This window comes from Pezoporus occidentalis, unplaced genomic scaffold, assembly GCF_034315485.1.
Source record: "Pezoporus occidentalis ecotype Australia unplaced genomic scaffold, CSIRO_AGI_Poc_V1 ctg118, whole genome shotgun sequence".
NCBI classification, from domain to species: Eukaryota; Metazoa; Chordata; class Aves; order Psittaciformes; family Psittacidae; genus Pezoporus; species Pezoporus occidentalis.
This window is the reverse complement of record NW_026912972.1, coordinates 2,037,128-2,055,527: the sequence shown is the minus strand read 5'-3', so window position 1 is coordinate 2,055,527 and position 18,400 is coordinate 2,037,128. Positions and strand designations below refer to the sequence as shown.

Genomic DNA, 18,400 nt, shown 5'->3' with positions numbered 1-18,400 from the left:
AGGCTGAGAGAGCTGGGCTGCTTCAGCCTGGACAAGAGAACGCCCCTCAAGGGGAGACCTCAGAGCAGCTCCAGTGCCTAAAGGGGCTGCAGGAAACCTGGAGAGGGGCTTTGGACAAGGACCTGTAGGGACAGGACAAGGGGAATGGCTTTAACCTGCCAGAACAGGGGAGATTGAGATGAGCTCTTAGGCAGAAGCTCTTCCCTGTGAGGGTGCTGAGGTGCTGGCACAGGGTGCCCAGAGAAGCTGTGGCTGCCCCATCCTTGGCAGTGTTCAAGGCCAGGTTGGACACAGTTGCTTGGAGCAACCTGCTCTAGTGGAAGGTGTCCCTGCCCACAGCACGGGGTTAGAACTGGGTGAGCTTTAAGGTCCCTTCCAACACAAACCAGGCTGTGCTGCTATGATCTTACAGGTGCCAGGACAATAAAGGTTGGCCAGTGGAGTCTAGCTGGTGGCATTTTGGGTCTTCTGGTTTGTAAGGCTTCCCTGCCCTAGGTGGTCCTCCATGCCACGTCAGAGGCATTGGGCCTGTCACCAGCATCACTTTGCTCCCAGCATGAAGCCAGCGCATTAATCCTTCCCATGTCCCATCTTGCCTATCAAGCAGGGCCAGCAGAGTGAGGCAAAGCAGGGCATGAAGGAAGGGATGCAGGGAGATGAACCACTCTACTCCAGCACACTTTATTTACCCCTTGGCAAACCATACAGGCTTACCACTAGGTGTGAAAGGCAGAAGGGATGATTCTCCCAACCACTCTGAGCTAAGGAGGAGCTTGGTTGGAACTTCCTCACCCTCCTGCCCAGAAACGTCTCAACAGGTTGGTACCCACCTCTCCCAAAGTCCCTGTTGAATAGCCCAAACCCAGCTGCCTCTGCTCACCAACTCCAGATCCCATACAGACCCTGCAGATGCTGCTGAGCTTCTCCAAGTGCTTGATAACATCCCTTTTCCAGAGGAACAGGGAGAGGAAATGAAGACTGCAGGGGATGGGGAGCAAGCACACTCAGGCAGGCTGAGATACTGCAGGGAACCCAACATGGCAAGGGTGGTCCTCATCACAGAGGTGAGGAGGAGCCCATGTTGCATTGAGAAACAGCAATCCAGTGCTACATTGCATGTAAAGCAGCAGGTCCATCTGCAAGAGGTTGCCATGAGCACACAGGCCAGCAAACAATGTGTCCTTCCTTGGATCCTCAAAGTCTGCCATCCTCTTTGCTGGCATGGCTGCATCTCCCTTAAAGACCTGTTAAAAACCCAACTAAATGAACAAAACACTTCACCTTAGGCTGCCTGAAAGCTCTGCTAGGGAACTCCATTTCAAGCACTGGAAGACACAATTCCTGAGACCAGGAAGCACTCAGAGGCGATGCATGGCCAGAATGCTCCCAATTGCTGGTGGCTCTTCAAAATGTGGCTCCTAGTTCACAGTGATGCTTCAAACCCAGGCTGCCCACAAAGGATGCTGTGCCTGCATCCCCTGGGTACCACTTCTCGCTCTATCCATGAGAGCTGGGGCACCCCTCAGGTCCTGCAGCCCTCACACCTCACCTTAAGCTGGACCTCACAGGCACACAGAGGTTGCCCACCCATGAAGGAGGATGCTGATGGGAAGCCAGGACCCTGCTCGAGTGCTCCTGCACCCACCTTTGTAGGAAGAGATGCTGAGAACCTCAAATACTAGCCTGGTGATGTTTCAGGGTGGCTTTCACTGGGGAAAGGCAAAGCAACAGGATGCTGGGGAAGGGATGTCTTAGGGGTATCCCTGAAGAAGTTGCTTTCATGGCTGAAAAGGCTATTTCCATACTGGCACTCGGGCAGCACATCGTGGTCTGGCAGTGTGGGTCCAACACTGGACCCCAGCAGGAGGCTGCTGTGCTGCACTGGACGTGCCCCACTGCAACAAGGAGCTGCCCCAGCCTGCAGCAGCCACTGCATGGACCATTTGTCCTCTTGGAACACTGCCTGCTCCCTTTCCCAGGACAAGCTGGGCTCTAGGTGAGATATATGGGGCCCTTTGGGGAAGTCCCCATCCTCTGGTGATGCTCTTGCAGGGAGAACAGCCTCCTCCTCATGGAGGTCCCCCTGGGAGAACAAAGACTCATGCAAGCTCTGTGCAGGGCAAGGAGCAGGTTGGGAGGGCAGCAACAACAACTCAGCCCCTGGGAGGCTCTTGGGCCTGCCAGCCAGCACAGACTGGGACTCCAGATGTATTTCTGCTTCTTCCAGATGTTTCAGAGCTATCCAAGCGTCCGGCTGGCAGCCTCCAGAAGTGCTCTGCCCCAAAGCATTGCCTGGGTTTGCCTGAACAGGGACATTGTGCCACTGGGTCACTGGTGTGTTTGAGTGCAATGGTGGTGGGCAGCTTGAGCCCACCAGCTTGCCCCCAGGCTGGATGTCATCATTAGGAACAGTGTTATCCATAGGAGCAGAGGTGGGAACTCCTGCTTGAAGCCCTTGTCCTGGCTTTGCCAGCTCAAATGGGGCATTCAGAACAGTGCCCTCCACCAGCCCAGCTGAGTTAGACAGAACCTGTTGCTCTAGTTGAGCAGAGCTGATGGAGACCAGAGGGACCACAGCATCTTGGCCTTGGGCACCAGGTGCTTGGGTCTGTGCTGGGCCTTGAAACACTGATTGAGCTGCCCAGCAGTGCTGGAGATGAGCTGCAGCACCATCCTCCTCATTGCAGAGTAGGAATGCCATGCTCTTCCCAACATCCTGCCCAAGGAACATCTGCTCCATGTAGGATGCCACTTCAGTGCCAATCTCCTGAGCTGGTGACTTCTCTGCACCCAAACTGAGCAGAGCATCCTCCCACCACTGCAGCTCTGCAGTGTCCATGTTGAGGCTCTGCAGTGCCTGGGAGATGTTTCCATCCACCTCACTCTTCTCAAAGAGGGTCTCAATAATGACCAGGAGGGAGTCACTGTCCTTGGCATCACTGACTCCTTCATCCTGACTCAGGCCATCAAGCTCAGCAATGAGCTGAAGCACATTATCAGCATGGGAGCTGTATATGGATGCATCCTGCATTATCACGGGCCCAAGAAGAGGGTTGGGATCTACCAAGCACTGCTTTGGGTGGGAGTGTGCTTGTATCTGTGGCTCCTCCTTTGCCTGGAAGGAGTCCAGGGTCTCAGGAAGGTCATTCCTGTATAAGATCGCTTCCCCCGTCACAAAAGTAAAAGGCAGCTGCAGGTTTCTCTTCCACAGATTCTCCTCTCCTTCTTCATCCCTTCAGGACAGAGGAAAAAATGATGGAAAACAGCATGAGCACCTCCTCTACAAGGGACCAGACAAAACCACCCTCTCAACAGTGAGACAGGAGCTCACAGCCCTGGCTTTTCTAAAGCACATGGGCTGGCTACAATGCTACTGGTGGAGGACTGCGGCTCTGGGAAGGGCTGAGAGAACAACTGTGTGTCCATAGCTTGTCCCAGGCAGGAATGAGTGTAGAATCATGGAATGGTTTGGGTTGGAAGGGACCTTAAAGCTCATCCAGTTCCAACCCCAACTTCTGCCTAAGGTCTAATCTAACGCTGAGAGCATTGAGGGCAAATGGAGACACAGAGATACTCACGAGAGGGCTCGCTGCTGGGCAATGATGCAGTCGGGTTTGCCCCCCTTGTACACCAGCCAGGCATTGCCCTGCACCCACACCCAGGCACCCTTCTTGGTCAGGAGCCGGAAGACTATCAGCCCACTCTCCCCTGTCTTCATCACTAGGGCAGGGAGACAAGAGAGGAAGCAGGGACATGGTTATTGCATAGGTATAAGGCACCAGAGCTTGAGCATCACCTCATGCCCGTGCTACAGGGGCAATGTGGGATGCAGCCAGCATGGCACATCCAGTGCTGTCTGTGCAGCCCCACCAAGGAGCAAGAGTGCTGGGGAGCCATAAGAACCCCCCCTTCCCCCAAGCCCCCTCATCCCAGTGTGTCTCCCCCCAACACTCACTTCTTATGTGGCTCTCGGCACAGTACATCATGTCAGCGGCGTGCACAAACTGGTACCCAGACCCAATCCTGCAGAGCTCTGTTTCCGTGTACCCCAGGACAACAGTCCCCCTGGAAATATGGGGACCAACAGGGATACCAGGGATGGATTCCCCAATTGCATCCCACCAGCCAGATGTGATTCCCTACCCAACAGCTTCCCACTCTGGGTACAACTCCCCATCCTGGGCTGAGCTGTATCCCTTCTCCCACAGAACCATCCCATGCTGGGTTGGCTGGGCTAAAACCCAGCAGCCAAGAAGTGCTGTCACTCAGTTAATCTGCTCATCATGGTACTGGGGGACTGCAGTGGATGGACTGAAGCATCAGACACCTTGCCATGGGAGTCAGGTCAGAAGCACCCTGCTTCTATGGGCATGGGTTTTCCATCCATTTTGCCATAGGGAAAGTGAGATGTCTTACTGGGAATCACAGGCCACAGGGGTGAAGTCCAGCTTGTGCTTTGTCTGGAAGATCAGCGTCTCGGTCCGGAGCTCCAGGATGGAGAATGGCTGAAGGACAGTTGCGATGGCGAAGAAGACAAATGGAGACCTGTCTGATGGTGACTTCTGCTGCCCAAGGAGGCGTTTCAAGCGCCCATGGAAACGCAAGGCCTTGGATGGGGTTAGAGAATATGGGTGTGAAGTGAACAGGGTGATGGGGACTGGCTGCGCTGCCTCCCCATGAAACTTCAGTGGTTCCTTGGGAACACCACAGAATCATAGAGGGGTATCCCAGCATTACCAGAAATCCCGAGGAGTTATCCAGCAAGCAGCGGAAGCGGCAGGTGAAGCTTCTCTCCATGAAGGAGGGCTCCTCGGGGCTGGATGTGGTGCTGCATCCAGCCAGCAGCTCCATGGGAAAGGCTGGGTAACCAAAGGGAAAATGAAGCCTTCTAAGATGGACATACCTCAAAGCCTTCTAGAACTTCCTGGTGGAGACTTTAATGCTCAGATGAGTCATGGAATGGTTTGCATTGGAAGGGACCTTAAAGCTTATCCAGTTCCAGCCCCTGCCACAGGCAGCGACACCTTCCACTAGAGCAGGTTGCTCCAAGCCCCTGTGTCCAATCTGGCCTTCAACACTTCCAGGGATGGGGCAGCCACAGCTTCTCTGGGCACCCTGTGCCAGCGCCTCAGCAACCTCACAGGGAAGAACTTCTGCCTAAGAGCTTAACTCAGTCTCCCCTGTTTCCATTTGAACCCATCACCCCTTGTCCTATCACTACAGTCTCTGATGAAGAGTCCCTCTCCAGCATCCTTGTAGCCCCCTTCAGACACTGGAAGCTGCTCCGAGGTCTCCACGCAGCTTCTCTTCTCCAATGAATGAGCCCATGATCTCCACCTGATGGGCAGTATCTTCCCAAGCTTGTCATGGGAAGGCAAAGTCCTCTTGCCCCTTCACACAGGAGCAAGGCAACAACCTGCTCCCATTGGAATGAATAGGATTTCAAATCCTGAAAAGCAAAAAAGTTTGGGGAAAACATCCCCATCTGCATAGCACAGCACAAACCTGTTGGTGACAGCCATGGGATGGCTGCAAGTCCCAGCTATGGGATGTTCCCTGTGCTTGGTGGCTCTAAGCACCAGGAGGGGTTTCCAGCATGGAGTGGCCATGCAGAGGGATCACCCTGGCACTCACCATGCGGGCTGCTGCTGGACACTGGAGCCCTGTGCAGTTGGTGGTGGAAGGCAGCTCTGTCATCCGTATGGATCAGCTCGTACACACTCTGGTGGATGAGATCCGACTGGAACGACACGAGGAGAGTTCTTGTTGAAGAAAGGCCTGGAAAAGGTGTCTGGAGGGGGACACAGCAGAAGCCTTTCCTTCATGGATACTAAAAGCACCGCAATAGAGCATAAAGAGGCAAACACAAAGCTTTGTGTGCCTTGAGAACAAGGACCAGGAACCTGCTGGCTATTAAGAAGGGTGGCTCAGGAAGAAGGAAAAGCGAGCAGAGATGGGGAAAAGCCTCTGGCACTGTGGGAACAGCTCAGAGGTTTCTATAATGCAAATGGTAATGTCCAAGGAAGCACAGTGCCTGTATCCCCAGCATCCTCTGGCCATAGCTAAACAGAGCTTTCCAGCCTGTTCCCCACAGGTTCTCCTGGTGTCCCCTAGCCTTTCCAAGGATGTCCCACACTGGCTCTGGTGCCTGATCCTTAACCACAGTCCATGGGGAATGGACTCCCAGCCTGCTCTTTGGGAAGTTTTTCTCCCCATATGTGGGATGCACGTTGCAGCAGTGGCATTTACCTGGCATGTCTTAGCCTCTAGCATCATCTCAGGACCAAATCAGACCCAGGGCCACAAGGGTTATGGGTTGTCAGAGGGGAATGTGTTGGTGGGGTACAAACTGCAGCCTCCAGCAGCACACAAGCTCCCTCTTTGCATTGACATCCCTGGCTCTCTGCTTTGTTTCTCCCACAGGATCAATGCATAAAGTAATTCCGAGGTTGATCAAACAATTTTGACCAAACCTATCCATTTTCTGTCGTTCTCCCCCCCCCCCCAGATTTATGCAAAGGGATTTGGTGGTTTAAAAAGTGGGTTTGTATGGGGTTTAACTCCTAGCCCCCCTAAGAGTGGGGATCTGTATCCCAACGCAAACCACCTTCCTTAAGTGGGCCACCAGGGAACAGGCACATGCTGATGCTGAGCTGTAAAAGCCACACAGCAAGAACACCAGCACGTCCTCACATCTGCCTCCCAACACAACCCCCTTCTTCTAGGGCCATGCCTTGCCCATCCTAGTCCTGCACACTGTGATGGTCAGCATGGTTCTGACCACCCATGGGCAGCTCAGGCCACTCCATTAAGAAAGGGTCAGAGCAGAGCATCCTGCTTAACCAGACACACAGGTACACTGAGAAGACCACTCCCTGCCTGACTGCCCTGACTTTGGGGCATCAGCCCAAGGAACAAGGGATGGGACAAGAGGAAACAGCCTCAAGCTGCACCAGGAGAGGTTTAGGTGGAGCTGAGGAACAATTCCTTCCACAGAGAGTGCTCAGGCATTGGAACAGGCTGCCCAGGGCAGTGCTGGGGTCACCACATCAGTCCCTGCAGGTACACCAGCACCTATGCAGGTTTGGCAGCCCCACAGCCCTGCTGTGGACTCAGTCCTTTGGCCAGAACTGGAGGTAACAGGGTGGATGTGGGCTGAGACCTGCTTGTCCTTGGCATCCCAGGTAAGCCATGGTACTGACCCTGACGCCAAGATGCCCTCAAGCACAAGTGCCCAGCAGCATGATCCAAGACAACTCTCACACCACCCTTCCACAGGGAGATAAGAAGCTAAAGCCTGCCATTGCTCAACTTGCATCTGTTCCTACTAAATCACAAGCATTCTGGTTGGCTTTCACAGCCCCCAAAGGACACGAGTCATGTGAAAACATACATCCAGAATGACCCAAGGGAGCTGGGAAGGAAGAATAAAGCCCTGGCATCACTTTTAGCAGCATCTCCTTCCCAAAGCTGGACTGCATCCCTCTGGTTACAGCTATGGTACCCACCTGATGAAAGCCCAGGTAGTCCTGCACAGTAGGGGAGATGTAGAAGATACAACCATCTCCCGTCACAGCGATGACAAACCCATTGAGTGCCTGAAAGCAGAAGTTGAGCCCAGAGTTACTCTCCCCAGCTACAATCCAACTGCTGGAAGATGAACTTCTCCAAGTGTTTCTTCAGCATTTGGAGATAGGAAGGGACTTTCTTCATCAGCAAGATGATGGAAGCAACTTGGGATCATGCAAGACTTTAATCCTGGTAAGTTGGTGGATTTGAGGGGGTTTCTTCAGTGTTAGCATGAGCAATGATCCAAGGCAGACTGACCATTTCTAGACCCATCACTGCTATAGAAGGTATAGCTACGCTCTTCTGTGGCAAACATGGATTTTGCCCTTACTGCCCAACTCAACTGCACTGAGTTGCCCCTGGGAGGGACCATGGGGAAATGCTGTGTCATAGAATGGTTTGGGTTGGAAGGGACCTTAAAACTCATCCAGTTCCAACCCCTTCCATGGGCAGGGACACCTTCCACTAGAGCAGGTTGCTCCAAGCCCCTGTGTCCAACCTGGCCTTGAGCACAGCCAAGGATGGAGACCAGGATGGAGAGAAGGCTCTTGCCTTCCAAGCTGCTCCTTTGGCTCTGTCCCTCCTTGCAAAGAGGAGGCAGGAGCAATCTGCTGCCACAGATCATGCACTTGCCCATTTACAATGACACTGAAGCTCGTGGGAGCTGGCTTTATTTAGCAACAGGGATTACTTGAATGGGTGTCTGATCCTGCACAGATCCAGCTTGCAGCAGAACCAGTCCCTTCCCTTTGTGTGCTGCAGTCCCCACGGGTCCCTGACTCAGAGGCTGTCCTGCAGATGACAATATGTGACTAATACACTCTTCAAAGCAGAACCAACCTAAACCACCAGGCAGCTCAGCTGGGGGATTTGTATCCCATTAACACCTCACAAGCTCTCCAGATGCCTCCAGTCACCCAAAGGTGCCAATGCTCAACAAATTGCCATCATAAGGCTCAGATTAAGCCTCCAGAGAGCTGCTCCATCATGGGACTGGGGCAACCACAGGCTCCCTCCTGACTATCATAGAACCATAGAATAGTTAGGGGTGGAAAGGACTTTAAGATCATCAAGTTCCAACCCTGTTGGGTTGGAAGGCAACAAAGGCAGACTTTAAGGAGAGCCAAACACCCATTTGCTGGTGGAAGAAGAGAGAAGGGGACAAGGCCCATAAAGCACAGACACATGCTGTGTCAGAAACAGCCATGGAACAACTCAAGGTCTTGCATGGACTTGTCCTGCAGCCCCAAGGTGTGGCAAGCTTAGAGCTGACATGCCCAGATGTTTAATCTGCAACCAGCCTTTCTGTGTGACTTTTCATACCTCATTTCCTTCCTGCTTCCATTGGCAGCCCAAACAAGCAGCATTCAGCTGATTCACCAGCTCCTCTGAAGTTCACCGACGGCTGTTTCATTACACACACACACACACACTGGCCTCTCTACAAAGGAGAGCTCCCATCACCCTATGATTCTGTCCACCAGTGCCTTCCAAGATCCAGCTTTCCATCCCCAAACTGAACCATCTTCCATCCCAGGAGCTCATCCTCAGGAATTCATGCAATGCCTCAGGTAGAGCAAAATGCTCCTGGTGGATGTTTTACCCTACTACTGCTATCACCATTCTCCTCTTGGCATTGACTGGAACACAAGAAACCCACCACCTCAGACACTAACCAGGGATCAATCCCTGCACTGCTGCATGATAGGGCACAATCTACCACCCCAAGCCCTGCTCTGTTACAGATGCAGTTTATGGGACAAATACACTGAAAAGGGGCAGTAAACTGTGTGGGGTGAAAAGAGTGGGTCCAGGGCCCCATCCCAGCCTTGCAGTGTCACTGCTCCCTGCCCCAAGGTGCTCAGTGCCTGTAGAATAGCAGTGAAGGTAAAGCAGGGTCTCCTCTTGCTGATGGGACCCCATGTTCCATTGCATGGGACCATGGCTGGGTGGCAGGAGCCAAGGGAAAAGCCCACACAACCCAAGCTACAGCATCATACCTGGAGCAGCAGTTCCCCCTCAGGAAACAGCTCCCTGTTGACCTGTGGGCTCATCCATCTGCTCCCTCCGGGGGCTCGGGGCTGCTCCAGCATGTAGTCACCGACATCCATAGCTGTGGCTGCGAGTAAGAGGGCAAGTAATGAGCATGGAAGGGGTAAAGTGGGAGCCTCTCCCTCCTTCTCCTCCTCCTCCCAGCCTCAGGGTTACTCACGCATAGGCTGCATCACTGCACATGGATGCAGCCTGCAGGAAGATGGGAGCAGTGGGGACTGGAGAAGAGCCCCTTTACAGAGACATATAGAGACATGCCCAACTTGCTCAATGCTTCCTCCAAGGGGTTATCATCCCATTGCTGGGAAACCTCATTTCTGCCAAGGTCTGAGCAGAGATGCAAAGCATAGGAGGGAGGAAACACTACACAACACAGCAAGAAGTCTTCAGGTTAGAGCTGGGAAGAGCTGAAGTTGCCTTCAAGCCACCCCACTGCCACGACGTCTTCTTTCCTGCCCTTCATGGATGACAAAAGACAGTGGAAAACCTTCCCAAAACATCCGAGATAACACCAAAGCACTCACACTTCTTCCTTCTGCCTTTGGCTGCTCAGAAGCAGATCAGAGGGTTGGTGGCCATGACATTCCCAATGAGACACTGAGCAGCTCTTGGCTCTCATTGTCATGACCTCCCCATGCTGCCTCGCATGTCCTCACTGGATGCCTTCAAGGCAACACCCATGGTTAGCAGACCTCAAGCATCACAGGGCACTCAGAACTGGTTGCTCAGGGAATAGAACAGGAATGAGGACAGCAATTCCCCAGGGATATCCCCAGCGTGGTACTTCATCAGCTGGGGAATTCTCATTGAGCAAACTCAATCCAAACTCAGCTTTCAGCAAAACTTAATGCATGCCTTTGCACCACCTCAACCAAAACCCCACAGGGTAAGGCTCACAGCAGCTCTCACATAGGAATCACCTCACTGCTTCAAGCTTCTGCAGCAACCCAGTGCTGGCCAGAGCTCAACACTGGCCTTGGCTTTCCAATGGTGCTGCATGGCCTTGGCTGGATTCAGAAAGAAAAGGTCTTCTGAACTGAGAGAAGTGGTAGGAAATGAGGAACAAGCACAAACCATCCCAAGTCTGACCACGCAGTTGATTTTTAACATGGTAGAAGCTCTCACCTCCCCACAGAACAGCTTTCAAGGTTTGTTGGTCTATTTCCCAACCCCAATAGCCCAGTGTTCAAAGCCAAAGTAAACCCAAACCTAACCAGGTTTCACCTGAAACTTCTGGAATGAGGCATTCTGCTCTTCAAACCATTACCAGGCATGTTTGTATTAAAACTAGCCTGAGGGCAAAACATTGTTCAGATCTATTGACATGTGGAGCCTGAGTGCCAGCAAGCCCACAGGCTGCCAGCAGCCAGGCACATGGTTAAAGACACTTAGCTGAAGGTCTTGCATAAGGTGGCACAGAGGAGCAGTGGAGAGGATGCTCTGAGCCCATTAAGCAGAATTAACCTCAATCTCCATCACTGATAGTACCGAGCTGGCTTCATAGAATCATGGAATGGTTTGGGTTGTAAGGGGCCTTAAAGCTCATCCAGTTCCAACCCCTGCCATGGGCAGGGACACCTTCCAGTAGAGCAGGCTGCTGTGAGCCCTGTCCAACTTCATCTCAATCTCCCCTCTGGCAGGTTAAAGCCATTCCCCTTGTCCTGTTGGTCACTTTAGCCTTCATCACAAACCTGCATTGCGCCCCACACGAGCTCCTATTCCCTTTGCAAAGACACTTCCCAAATCAGCAAGAGGAGGATCAGCCCATCCAGGGGATGAGAGACCTCTGGGAAAGGCTGGGAAAGAGGAGGATCAGTGCTAGGAAAGTGGTCTCTGTGCTCATCTTATCCATCAGCCAGGGAAAGGCACAGCAAAAGGCAGGTTCAAGGCACTCACCCAGCAAAAAGGCTTCTCGCACCATTGCCAAGCAATCCCCAAGGACAAACTTCCAAAGCCCATCTGGACCATGGGTATGGCTTCAATTTGCACATGATGGAGCAGAATAGTTTTGACATGAAACAGCAGTTCTGCCTTTAAACCCTGGATTCTTTGGAAGGGCTGACTCCTCTCCAAAGCATTGCAATGAGATAAGATGGCAGGGTGATATGAAAGGAAACCAAGCTCTTCCAACTTTAAGCTCCAAAAGGGCAGAGTGTTTTGCAAGGATGCACATCCTGAAGGCACATGGTCTCCAGTTCTCTCCCAGTGTCTACCAGGAGCATTTCTGCAGGGAGAGCTGCTCTGGACTTACAGGATCCAACAGGAAACACCTATTTGCTATCTGACACTTCGTAGTAGAATGATTGTTTCCAACTCTCCCACCAAAGCAGGGGGCTTTTCAACTTCCATCAGGGATATCCCCATTCCCTCCTCTCAAACACAGAGTGGTCCATTTCTGAGCTAGGAAACCCTGCAGACTGTATCTCCCATGGGACACACTACAATAGCCTGGCTTGGGGAGAAAGCCTGGGGCACAGGGAAAGGGTAGGAAAGCCAAAGAGATGGTGCCTTAACAACTGCTTTGCCATCAAGCATCACTGCACAGGGGTTACAAGGTTCTAAGTGCAGGGCATGTCTTGGAATGGTGCATCTAAGCACTGGTGGTGCAGAGCAGCTGTGTTCACATCCAGCCTAGAGGCCAAGGAGATGCTCACACATCCCTCTCCCACCAGGATACATGGGATACCCTTACTTTCATCATGAACTCAACACATGGCGCCTGGCCTTGTTCTTGCCAAGGGGTACAGAGACTTTGTGCCTTGAAAAGGGAAAAACAATGCCTTGAAAGGGCAGAAAAAAGCCCCCACCATGAGTAACCTCACAGGAGGGACGAAACACACCTGAAACTTTCCCCATTCACTGGAGAAGTTATTGGTCTCTGGGGGATTTCACCAGCACATAAATCCACACACACCAGGAGTGATCACACCATGAGAGCCCATCACAGGGTGATGGCTTGGAGCCTCCTTCCCCTCCTGCTGTCTCCCCAACACAGCTGGGTGAAGGCGATGCAAGGAGCATCTCCACGATGCGCTGACACTGCAGAGTGAAGCTTGGTCAAGATTGTGCCAGCATTACCAGGAACAGGGAGGACCAAGGATTCTCCATCCCAGCTTTGTGGTCACAGAATCCCAGCCTGGACTCAAGAGATGCTTGGAAAGAGCAACTCTTCATCAACATGGCAGCAATTCAAGTTGCCTGGAGACAAGGCAATGGGCTTGAGCTGCTGACAGAGGCAGCAGAGGACAGGGACGCTCAGGCAACGTCGTGCTCTCCTGCTGCAGGAATGAAGCCTGCACAAAGCAGAAAGCACAGAACAAGGGCTTCCACCATCTCCCCTTGAAACCTCTGATGTGCTACACCATGAGTAGGCTGCAGATGATATAGGTCTTCATCAGGCAGGGTGTGAGGTTGACCTTGATGAATCAATGTGATGATGTGAAGCCAAACAAGATGAGCGTCACAGGAGAGATGCAGGCAGAGAGTGGAATGAGCTGGGAATCACAGGCACCATGGCCAAATGGGAGTAATTGGCCCTGCAAGAAGGGGCAAGGGGTGAACTTGAACTTGCCACTCCACATGAAGTCATTCAGTGGTGATTGCTTTTCCATAGCAGCTCTCATGCTGGGAAGCACGTGCTGAGTGCATCCCAGTGGGAATCACATGGATCCCAGCTGGAGAGCTTGGCATAAGGGTCTCCTCTTGGCAACCAGCAACCCCAGCTAGAAAATGTCCTGGTAGAGTCCCAACGGGCTTTGTATGGGGCAAAAGTTAAGGCAGCCAAGTTTATTCAGTCTTGGAATAGGATGCAATAGGATGCCTCTAAGCATGTTGATGGCTTCCTGCCCTCCACATGCTGTGCCTTCATCAGGACCCATCCATCACCCATGCCATCAAGCCCAAGGCATTGGAGATGAAACCTGTTCATACCTCCATGCCGTGCCAGACACAAACACACACCAGTCCATGCATCCCCAGCCCTCAAGCACTGCTCTGCAGCAGCATTTAAGCCACTGCTGATAAGCAGGTTCTAAAAGCAGCCCCTGGCTATGTCGCAGGCTTCATCTGCACTGCAGCCTGAAGTTTGCGTACTACCAACTGCAGAGCCACACTCTGCACGCCCATTTTACCACTTCAGCACCAGAGATGTGCTGGGTGATGAAGAAGCTGGTCCTATCAGTTAAAGAGTGCAGCAAGGTGCCTCTTCCTGCCCCATTGCATCCTTTGGGATCCTGATCCCTGGGAGGACCTTCTGGGTCATAGCTTTCCTGACATAGGCAGAGTCACCTGGTAGCAGCACAACAAGCAGGCAGGAACTCCAGTGATGTGTCACAGGTAAAACCTTGACCAGGGCTGAGCTGAGACTGGATTTAGCTGCACTTAGACTCCTAGAGAGTAATAGGGCCTAACCTGAACCTCATGACTCAACAGGAGGGTCTCCCTTACTCCTCTGTACCTTCTTTGGGGAGATCTTAGGCAAAAGGTCTTCCCTGTGAGGGTGGTGAGGTTATTCTGTGATTCTATTTCTGCACATACTATTTCAATTCAACTCTGTATAAATCACTGTAACCCAATCCTGTATGAATCATCAGCAATTCAGGCACGATATCTTTTAGTATGGAATAGAGTGGACCTTGCCATTGAATGCTGTTGAATCACACATTTATAGGTTTCTATTAAAATTACTGTATTAGTATTTCAGAGTGATTCTTTAAGTGATGCTAAGCATTTAGTTTCATGACACAAGAGCAAAACAGCAGCAGTGTCCAGCCATAATCCTGCTGTGGTACCAGGGTCTCCACTGTTAGCAGGGAGGCAAACCTAAGGATCTCAGTTCTCCAGGCATATCAGCTCAATGCTCCATCCCACAGAAATTAACTGGGATCTCTGGGCACGAAGCTTCACCCTCCATCTCCTGGAAACACTCATTAGAGAAGTGGGATAGACATCACCACAGCCGAGCCCAGAAGGACCAGGGTGGCAAGTAGAGCAGTGAGCTACCAACATGACACACACCACCACCACCCCTTGTCCTGTCCCTACATCCCTTGTCCAAAGCCCCTCTCCAGGTTTCCTGTAGCCCCTTTAGGCACTGAAGCTGCTCAAAGGTCTCTCTTTAAGGAGCCTTCTCCAGGTTGAACCAGCCCAGCTCTCCCAATCTCTTGGCCTGTTTCAACCTAATTCATTTAGCTATAAATCACTGTTCCAGCTAAATGAGGGAGATGTTGCTGCTCAACCTAGTTTTACCTATTGGCCCTTTTTTCACCACAGGCTGGTGGAAGCAGGACACAGGAGGCACTTTGGACATAAAGGAGAGGAACGGCTGCTAATGAGAAGGAGATGAAGAAGCTGCCAGACCCCCAACTCCTACCTGCAGGAGACACAACTTCCCATCCCCAAACAAGCATGGCTCAGGGTGGGATGCGAGCTGCTCAGTGGGGATTGACCCCAGGGGCTTTATCACCATTCACAACCCATGGACACTCACCCAGCAAGTAGCTCTTCACCTTCAGGTACCCAACAGCCAGGCGCAGAATGGAGAGCTTGTCGAGCCTGGTGCGCACATCCTCAGGGAAGGGCAGCAACCCAGTCAGCTTGCTCAGCTCCTGGTTGAGCCGGTCCCGGTGCCGCTTGGAGGGGTTGGACTTCACACCCTCAAGGGGTGGTGGTTTGGGGCTGGAAGAGGCAAAGGAGAGGTTAATCCAAGTGGGCCTGTCCAACCAGGCTCTTTCCAGACTCATGTTGGCTTTAGAGTGGCCACTACAGTAAAACATTAGGAAGCCAAGGTGAAGCCATGTGGCAGCAAAAGGCAATGGCTGGAAGAGTAATGGCCATCCCAGCAGGTCACCTTGTAGAGCTCGGGGTGTGATGCTCCTTAGTTGTAGTGTTGGGTGACGCTCAGATGGGCACTTCCATGTGCAATACAACTGAGATACTACAACCTTGCTCCCACCACTGAACCCTAGCAGGGAAAGTGACACCAAAGGCAGAGACCTACAAGCGATCAGAGCGTATCTTGGCACTCTGGGCAAGACTTTTCCACCCATCCTCCGCTCTGTCCTTCCTCATCTTCCTCATCCCATACACCCTTCCCACATAGCAGGTCTCTCCATGGCCATGCTCCACATGCTCACACCAGGTTCCCACCACAGGCATAGGGTCCACAAGAGTAGTTATTAAGCAGCCACAGGGACCTGCCTCCATCAGCTGCAGTCACTTCACACACTAAAATTGAAGCTCCATACACAGGAGGAAGAGGTTAGTTAATAACCTTATAATGAGTCTTGGGTGTCACCTTGTCTCCTTTGGTTGTTAATGCCAGCTTGGTTCTGTAGCTTGAAGCAAAACCCTTCAAGCTCTCCTTTCTGTATTTGGTTCAAGTGCATCCCCTAACATACAGCTCATTGCCTTGATGTAATTCCTCTAACCACAGCCTCCCCCTCTGCAGGCATCTTTGCTTCCTAAAGTAGCTTCAGATAACAGGATCTGCCAGTGTTTAGCAGCAATTTAATCTCTCCCCTCTACTCCCATCCTCAAATTTTGCCTGGCAGGACTGCTCCCATGTGTGACAAGGGAAGAAATGAGCATTAAATGAGGTGCTTGCACTGCTGAGAGCTACCAAATGGGCTTTCAAAGCATGAATGGAGAATTGGAGCATTGCTCCAGGAAAGCTCAACCATGCTGGTTTCTAACATAGGCATCACAAGGGATATACCCTGCTTTCCAGAGGGGCTGGGTAAACCAAACACTGAACTTGTCCCTGTGAGCTGGGCAAAACATACTGGCATCAGTGCCTTTATTAATCTAACCAATGGCCTTGTCGAACTCTATGAGGCTCTCATGGTCCCACCACTCCAGCCTGTCCAGGTCCCTTTGGATCCCATCCTTTCCTTCCAGCATGTCACTGCACCACACAGCTCAGTACCATCAGCAAACTTGCTGATTGGTGCACAACCAGTGCTGGTCCCGATAGCAATCCCTGAGGAACACCGCCTCAGGGTGTCCTTTTACTTGTGCTGGTGCCCTAACGCAGCACAGCCTAGGACATGGATACAGCATAAAACTCAGCATGGCTGTGCCATGGAGAAGCTGCTCGAACAAGCCTTGTGCATTCAGGCTGGAGCAGAGCCATAGGGAAAGCTCTGCTCCCGGCAGGCCAAAGGCTGTGCCACCACTGCACAGTTGTTTTCCATCAGCTGCCCTTTGAACTGGCAACACAGCAGGAAGCTGATCGCTTTGGAAAGTATGGAATGACATTAACCATTAACAGAGATGAGGGTGCCCCAGCTGATACATTGCCTCCTAATTACTATTAATAGGTTTTGAACAAGTAACAAGCTCTGAGCAAACAGCAAAGGGACTAGAGCATCCCTCAAGCCCCCATCCTTCCCTTCTCAACCAGCTGGCTGCAGATCCCACCATCCCAGCCATACGTGGATCTCCCAGCGGGACCCTGTTGCAAGATGTGCCCAGGCACAGAGGAAAAGAATCAGTTCTGATTCCCATGTTGACCCTGTAGTAACAGGGTTGGCCCTGAAATATCAGGGATCAAGGTCTCTTCTGCTCCAGAAGGACACCTTTTCCCACATGCTGTGCCACACAAATCCAGCCCAAACACCCAGTTTGGCTGCACCACAGGGCTAAATCACTGCTTCAAAGCGAGCAGTAGAAAGCTTGAGGCAGTGTAACAACCCTTTGCATTTGCACACTTCAAGACTCCCTAATAAATATCCAAGAGAGGCTCTGGCTCCCCTTCTTTCCATAGGGTTGTAATGGTGATGCTCACTCTTTTATCCCAGGCTTGGGTTCAGCTCATCTGCCTCTGAGAAACACATATCATAGACTGGTTTGGGTTGAAGGGACGTTAAAGCTCATCCAGCTCCAACCCAACTCACAGGCAGGGACACCTTCCACTAGAGCAGGTTGCTCCAAGCCCCTGTGTCCAACCTGCCCTGGAACACTGCCAGGGATGGGGCAGCCACAGCTTCTCTGGGCACCCTGTGCCAGCGCCTCAGCACCCTCACAAGGAAGAGCTTCTGCCTAGGAGCTCATCTCAATCTCCCCATACTGACACCTTCATTTCCTATACACCCAATGACCTGAGGTAACCAGGCTGATGTGACTTCAGAGCAGGTACACAGGAGGCATTAGGAATCCCAAAGCCAGGAAACTCCAGCAACACATCCGAGTGTGTTGTGCAACAGCTACTGAGCAGCACGCAAGGTAACCATTAAGCAATAGGGATCTTTAGGTAAGAAGGAGTCGGTTTGCAATTGACTTACACGGGCACCAAAACAGAAACCAGCCTGCATCTCAAACTCTCCAACAAGCTTTCCCAAAGGAACACTGGGCATCCAGGACAATCACCACTGGGATCTTTACTTCCCCACCAGCACGCATGCCAGAGCCTACAGAGTATTAGCTCCAATTAACCCTCATTAAAATACCGTAGCCCAAGCACGCTGTCTCCCTATCTCTTCCTCTTCTTCAACGCTCCCATCGGCGCAGCTTCACACAGCTCCACCGTAACCAGTTTGCCTCTCACAGACCAGTTTTCACGTCTCCCTGCCCGGTCCCGCACAACGCATCCCACATTCCCCGTCATTCCCATCGCCCATAGAGGGAACCGGGGGTGAGCCCCCCCACCAGAGCACCGACCCGAGCTGCACCCACCGCTTAGGCACCGGCTTCTTCCTCTTCCTCCCCGCGTACATCCCCCCCGCAACCGGCACCGACCGCAGCCCGCGGCACGGAGCTGGCGGCCGCGCCCGGGGCGGGG

At 52.3% G+C, this 18,400-nt stretch overlaps 1 protein-coding gene across 1 annotated transcript; it reads right to left on the bottom strand.

Moving 5' to 3' along the window:
- Window positions 1–705: 705 nt before the first annotated feature.
- Window positions 706–18,400, bottom strand: LOC134155012 (uncharacterized). The gene is given in 11 exon segments (XM_062601738.1): window positions 706–1,753; window positions 1,756–3,233; window positions 3,579–3,720; window positions 3,956–4,065; window positions 4,417–4,607; window positions 4,738–4,859; window positions 5,635–5,740; window positions 7,509–7,598; window positions 9,570–9,688; window positions 15,110–15,297; window positions 18,295–18,400. Coding segments are annotated over 11 exon segments (2,634 nt in total). The 5' UTR covers window positions 18,336–18,400; the 3' UTR covers window positions 706–1,706.